The 6,657-nt window shown below is 42.6% G+C and overlaps 1 protein-coding gene across 1 annotated transcript in view; it reads left to right on the top strand.

Moving 5' to 3' along the window:
* The first annotated feature begins 3,467 nt into the window (after nt 1-3,467).
* LOC122561029 (transmembrane protein 26) overlaps nt 3,468-6,657 on the top strand; it is a 48,667-nt gene continuing 45,477 nt past the window's right edge. Inside the window, exon 1 of the mRNA XM_043712323.2 lies at nt 3,468-3,874. Coding sequence (XP_043568258.1) covers nt 3,684-3,874 — 191 coding nt within the window. The 5' untranslated portion in view covers nt 3,468-3,683. The remainder of the gene's footprint in view (nt 3,875-6,657) is intronic.

The raw sequence follows: 6,657 nt of genomic DNA, 5'->3' as shown, positions 1-6,657 counted from the left end.
GCTTTGATTCCTACACAAAAGGAAAACATTTGCCTTTGAAAAGTACAACAAAGATTTATTAGATTGATTTCTGGGATGAGAAGAGTGTCCTATGATTAGAGATAAGTAATGTGTGCCTATATTCTGTGGAATTTAGAAGAATGACAGATGATCTCTTTGAAACCAGTAAGATTCTGAGGACATTTGACAGGATGATTCCTCTCAGGTAGAGATTCTAGAATGAGGGAGCATCATAGAATCATAGATTCCCTACAGTGTGGAAACAGGTCCTGTGGCCCAACAAGTCCACACCAACCCTCCAAAGAGTACCCACCCAGACTAATGCACCTAACCTGCACATCCCTGGGCACTGTGGGCAATTTAGCGCAGCCATCTTAGATAAGAGTTGGCCATTTAGCAATGAGAAAAGATTGCTTCCCGTAAATGGTTGTAAATCTTTGGAAATCTTTGCCCAAAAGGGAAATGGATATCAATTGTTGAATATGTTCAAGGGTGGGATTGAGAGATTTTTGGTCTCTTAAGGGAATTGAACAATATTCTCGCTAAACTGCAATCCTTGAGTTCCATGTGCAGGCTGTGCTCAAATTGGCCTCTTTAATTTGGTGCCTTTGTGATGTGAAAGAAATTCTAAAGAAATTAAACCAAATTGTTCCAGGGCAACAGCACATCTACCATCAATTGTTGCAAAAACTCATTTTATTCACTAAAGCCTTTTTGGGGAATAGACGCCATTGTCCTTACCTGGTCTGACCTACATGTGACCCTAAAAATCACAGCAATCTGGTCATTCTTAACAGCCTTCTCAAATGACTTTGAGAACCACTCAGTTTTTAGAAATGGCATCAAATTTTGATTTGATCTACTACTGTCATGTATGCCAAAGTACACTGAAAAGTGTTGTCTTACATGCTTTACAGGCAGATCGTACAAGTGCATCAGGGTAACAGAACAGAGTGCAGGATACAGTATTATAGCTGTCGAGAAGGTGCAGAGAGAGATCAACATGCACATTAAAGAGGTCCATTCAAAAGTCCGATAACAGCGGCAAAGAAGCTGTTCTTGAACCTTTTCGTACGTGTATACAAACTTTTATATCTTCTGCCCGAAGGAAGAGGATGGAAAAGAGTATAACCGGGGTGGGAGAGGTCTTTGGTTATGTAGGTTGCTTTCCTGAAGCAGAGAGAAGTGTAGATGGAGTCAATGGGTTGGGAGGCTGGTTTGTGATGGTCTGGGCTGTGTTCAATACCATAGAAAAGTACAGCACAGAACAGGCCCTTCGGCCCACAATGTTGTGCCGAGGATTAATCCTAATGTAAAATAAAATAACCTAACCTACATTCTCCTCAAGTCACTGCTGTCAATGAGCATGTCCAGCAGTCACTTATATGTCCCTAATGACTCTGCTTCCACCACCACCACTGGCAATGCATTCCATGTGCTCACAACTCTCTGCATAAAGAACCTGACTCTGATGTCTCCTCAATACCTTCCTCCTAATATCTTAAAACTATGACCCCTTGTGACAGTCAATCCTACCCTAGACAAAAGTCTCTGGCTATTGACTCTATCCATGCCTCTCAGGTCACCTCTCTTTCTCCTTCTCTTCAGAGAGAAGGGTCCAAGCTCAGTCAACATCTCCTCAAACGACAGCCCTCCAGTCCAGGCAGCATCCTGGTAAAACTCCTTTGCACCCTCTCCAAAGCATCCACATCTTTCCTGTAGTAGGGCAACCAGAACTGGACACTATTCCAAGTGTGGTCTCACCAGGGTTTTGTAGAGCTGCAGCAAAACCTCGCAGCTCTTAAACTCGATCCCCCTGTTAATGAAAGCCGAAACACCATATGCTTTCTTAACAACCCTATCCACTTGGGTAGTAACTTTGAGGGATCTATGCACTTGAATACCAAGATCCTGCTGTTCCTCCACACTGCCAAGAATCCTGTCTTTAATGCTTTACGCAGCACTCAAGTTCGACCTTCAAAAATGCATCACTTCACATTTATCCAGGTTGAACTCCATCTGCCATTTCTCAGCCCAGCTCTGCATACTGTCAATGTTGCGCTGCAGCCTGCAATAGCCCTTGGTACTATCAACAGCACCTCCAACCTTTGTGTCATTAGTAAATTTACTAACCCACCCCTCAACCCACTCTCTGCCTCTGTCAGCCAACCAATTCTGAATCGAGACAGAATAGCCAAATCTCCCTGTATCCCATACCTCCTGACTTTATGAATGAGTCTACCGTGGGGAACTTTATCAAATGCCTTGCTGAAGTCCAAATACACCACATCCACTGCTCAACCTTCATCAACCTGTCTCATCACCTCCTGAAAGAACTCAACAAGATTTGTGAGAGATGACCTGTCCCTCACAAAGCCATACTGACTGCCTTTAAGTATGCTATGCTTTTCCAAGCAGTCATAAATCCTATCCCTTAGAAGTCTTTCCAAAACCTTGCTGATGACATATGCAAGACTGCCAGGGATTTCCCTATTACCTTTCTTGAAAAGACGAACAACATTTGCCTCCGTCCAATCCTCTGGTACGACTCCTGTAGAGAGTGAGGAAGCAAAGATCTTCGTCAGCAGCTTAGCAACTTCCTTTCTTGCTTCCCAGAGCAGCCTAGGATAAAACTGGTCTGGCCCTGAGGACTTACCAATCTTAACGTTTGCCAAAATTTTCAGTCCATCAACTTCCTCAATCTTGATTTGTTCGATCCTATCCCCCAAAACCACAAAGTTCTCATTCACAACAAGGTCACATTCCTTAGTGAAAACTGAAGCAAAATATTAATGTAGGATTTCCCCTTTCTGCACAAATTCCCTATGCTATCCCTGACAAGAGCTGAAAATGTGTTGCTGGAAAAGCGCAGCAGGTCAGGCAGCATCCAGGGAACAGGAGAATCGACGTTTCGGACATAAGCCCTTCTTCAGGAACGTTAAGATTGTTCCAGCAACACATTTTCAGCTCTGATCTCCAGCATCTGCAGACCTCACTTTCTTATCCCTGACAAGCCCTACCTTCTCCCTGATCATTTTCCTATTTCTCAGGTATGAGTAAAATGTCTTTGGGTTCTCCCCAATCCTTCCCAACAAGCCATTTTTGTGCCCGGACTCACTGTAGTTTCTTTCAGTCTTGGGCAGAGCAGTTGCCGTACCACGCTGTGATGCATCCAGATAGGATGCCTTCTATGGTGCATCTATAAAAATTGGTAAGAGTCATTGTGGAATTACTGAACTACCTTTGCATCCTGAGGAAGTTAGAGGCATTGCTGTGCTTTCTTGACTATAGTGTCAACAATACATACGTCCCACGAAAGAATAAAACTAACATTAAATCACAGTATATTAGTCAACTTAGTAACATCAGTAGTTCTCTGGTATTAGCGTATTTCATTTCCACTTCCATTGATGAATATGCTATAATTGAGGACCTCCAACGTAAAATAATTTTAAGTACTTCGGTCAGTCGTTTTGCAGTTGATGACCTTTCTCTTTTTTTCTCTCCTTTGCAATCTCCCGGGAGTGAGAAGGCTTAAACAGGAAGGGGCGAAGAAGAGGGCAGTGCTTACAGAGGGGCAGGGTTGACCTCAAGGCATTAAACTCTCTCCCCCGTTTGCGGCGAGCGAGAGTCTCCAGACCGAGAGAGGAAGCTTTTAGGATCAGGCTGCAGGGGAGAACACCATGGTTCTGACTGTCTATCTGAGCGCAGTTGTTCCCCGACTGATTTTTGTGCTGCACACCGTGTTAGCGGTTTGGAGAGTGACTTTAGTGAAGAATGATCCCATATACTGGCTGCTGCTGCTTTTGATCTTGTTGACACTCGTCGAGATGACCGTCACTCTAACCATCCAGAAAGGGAAAGATTACAGCGGGTAAGGACGACTCCTGATGAATTGATCCATTTATATATAAATTTTAAAAAAAAGAAACTGATTAAATTGCGAAGAACAACCTGCTTTTGCATTTGCTTAATTGTGGTCATTTGTTTATAAATCATTGTAATTATACAGATCCCTGTTATTATACAGTTTATTTACTGTTGTAGACTAGCCCAGTGCAAACTGCAGCTAACACTAACGGTTGCTATCCCAGACCGAGATTCAGGCTCCCGCCAAAGGGAACGCTTAACCTCGACAAACCACACAAAAACCTCAGGGGCGATTCCTACCTTGCACCTTTTAAATTGGCCTGCCAAAATTTATCTGAGGGAAAATCCTGTCGTTTGGGATGAAAATTCCTCCCCCTTCACCTTTCACCAATTTAAGGCGATGTCTGTAAAGGGCTAAGAATGGATCTCAGCAGTGGAGGGTATTCCAAAGTTGCATGTTTTCAACATCTCATTTCTAATTGACACGTTGCAATTGAAGCTGCCAGAAGCGATTCAATGTCACCCCGAGAAAACCCAGCCGGCAGCTGTGAGATGGATCGACATGGAGAAAACTCAGCTCACACATTCTCCAGGCCATCAAGGGTTAAATTCTGAGGACCGAGTTGCATAAACTTTGGTTTGTGTGCCCTGGAGTTCAGAAAGTTGGGCTGTGGATTTCTTAAGATTATACACGAAACGGTAGAGAATACATGGGGAAATTATTACCTCTGGTGGTAGAATCGGGGACCAAAGGATATCTTAGATTGACCAGGCAGAAAGCTGGACAAATAAGTTGTGGAAATCTGGCACCCTCTCCCCAAAAATGCTGCATCAACCAAAGTTTTCAAAACTGTGATGAACAGACTTTTCTTCTGGGTAAGAGGACACGAAATAAGGGCAGGTAAATAGCTACATTCAATCAGGTAACACTTGCTTGATGGAAACGTTCCTTGAAAATGGGGTCTCAGGTAGATAGGATAGTGGAGGTGTTTGATATGCTTTCCTTTATTAGTCAGAGCATTGAGTACAGGAGTTGGGAGGTCATGTTGTGGCTGTACAAGACATTGGTTAGGCCACTTTTGAAATATTGTGTGCAATTCTGGTTTCCCTCCCATCCAAAGTTGTGAAACTTGAAAGAATTCAGGAAAGATTTACAAGGATGTTGCCAGGATTGGAGTATTTGAGCTCAGGGAGAGGCTGAATAGGCTGGGGCTGTTTTCCCTGGAGAGTCGGAGGCTGAGGGGTGACCTTATAGAGGTTTGTAAAATCAAGATGGATGTGGATAGGATAAATGGACAAGGTCTTTTTCCTGGGGTAGGGTATTCCAGAACTAGAGGGCATAGGTTTAGCGAGAGAGGGGAAAGATTTAAAACAGACCTAAGGGGCAACCTTTTCACACAGGATGGTACGTGTATGGATTGAGCTGCCAGAGAAAGTGATGGAGGCTGGTACAATTACAACATTTAAAAGGTTTCTGGATGGGTATATGTATACAAAGGGTTTAGAGGGACATGGGCCAAGTGCTGGCAAATGGGACTAGCTTAGGTTAGGATATCTGGTCAGCATGGACGAGTTGGACCGAAGGGTCTGCTTTCGTGGTGTACATCTCTGTGACTCTATGACTTTATGACTGTATGGCTTACTCCTATGTTCCATTGGTTGTGTTTCTCCCTTGAGTTCCAGTTGTTCATGCGAATCTCTCACCTTCAAATATGCAAGATAAAGTTAATAATGCAATCAAATTGGGCAAAATATGAACTTAAAATGACTACCAGAAACTTGTGGGGATGGAACTGGGTTTTGCCGGTTCTGTGACGCAGGAGTTGTAATGAGTCAGCAGCCTCTGTTATACATCCTTGACCTGATACTGCTGTGATCCCATTCTTCACTATGGACAAAAGTCAATTTCATTCCTTTTGTGGTTAGAAATGATGAGCAGTTGGCATGGTTACTCATGATATAGTGATGAAATTTGAGCTATACCAACTGGCTGAAAAGAATTGGATGAAAAGATGGGTTTATTAAGGCAACTTGAGGCTACAGCATTTGGGTGATAATGTAATTCAAAACTGTCAAAAGTAAAGTCAGGTATTTTTCTAAGCAGCAGGAGGAAGTTCCATTCTCTTGAAAGGATGTACCTACATCCTGTTGTAAAATTACAACATTATTTTGAAAACATGGAGAAAAGTCAAGATACAACTCTGTGAAGTATATTTTGAAGGGTTTTTCCGGTTTGATATGCATAATGGCAGGATATCCACATAAGAAATCAATATAAGGATGATAACACAAGCCAGGCTTATCTAGTTAAGCAATTGATAGACCAAAGTTGTCTAAAATGCTTCTCACTAGTTATGTAAAAACAATGACTGCAGATGCTGGAAACCAGATTCTGGATTAGTTCATCCCCTCCCCCACTCACCTATTGTACTCTATGCTACTTTCTCCCCACCCTCCTCTCACTTATCTCTCCACACTTCAGGCTCTCTGCCTGTATTCCTGATGAAGGGCTTTTGCCCAAAACATCAATTTTACTGCTGCTCGGATGCTCTTCCAGCACCACTAATCCAGATTCTCACTAGTTATGTCAATGTATTAGGAATCCAGATATAATGAACTGCATTTAGAATTTACAAATAGAAAAAAATGGCATGGTTACTGTCATTGGGCATGTGATCTCAATACTCATATTTGCAACAGAAAGTGAACTTGAATGTTTTTATAGATTAGCTGAAAAAATGGTAAGAGGAGAAACAATGTCCTTGTGTTTTTTTCATCTTTGTGTTT

The sequence above is a fragment of the Chiloscyllium plagiosum genome, unplaced genomic scaffold (assembly GCF_037043375.1).
Source record: "Chiloscyllium plagiosum isolate Xiang-an unplaced genomic scaffold, Cpla_swu_hap1 HiC_scaffold_22, whole genome shotgun sequence".
NCBI lineage: Eukaryota > Metazoa > Chordata > Chondrichthyes > Orectolobiformes > Hemiscylliidae > Chiloscyllium > Chiloscyllium plagiosum.
This window is presented reverse-complemented; position numbering and strand designations above follow the sequence as displayed.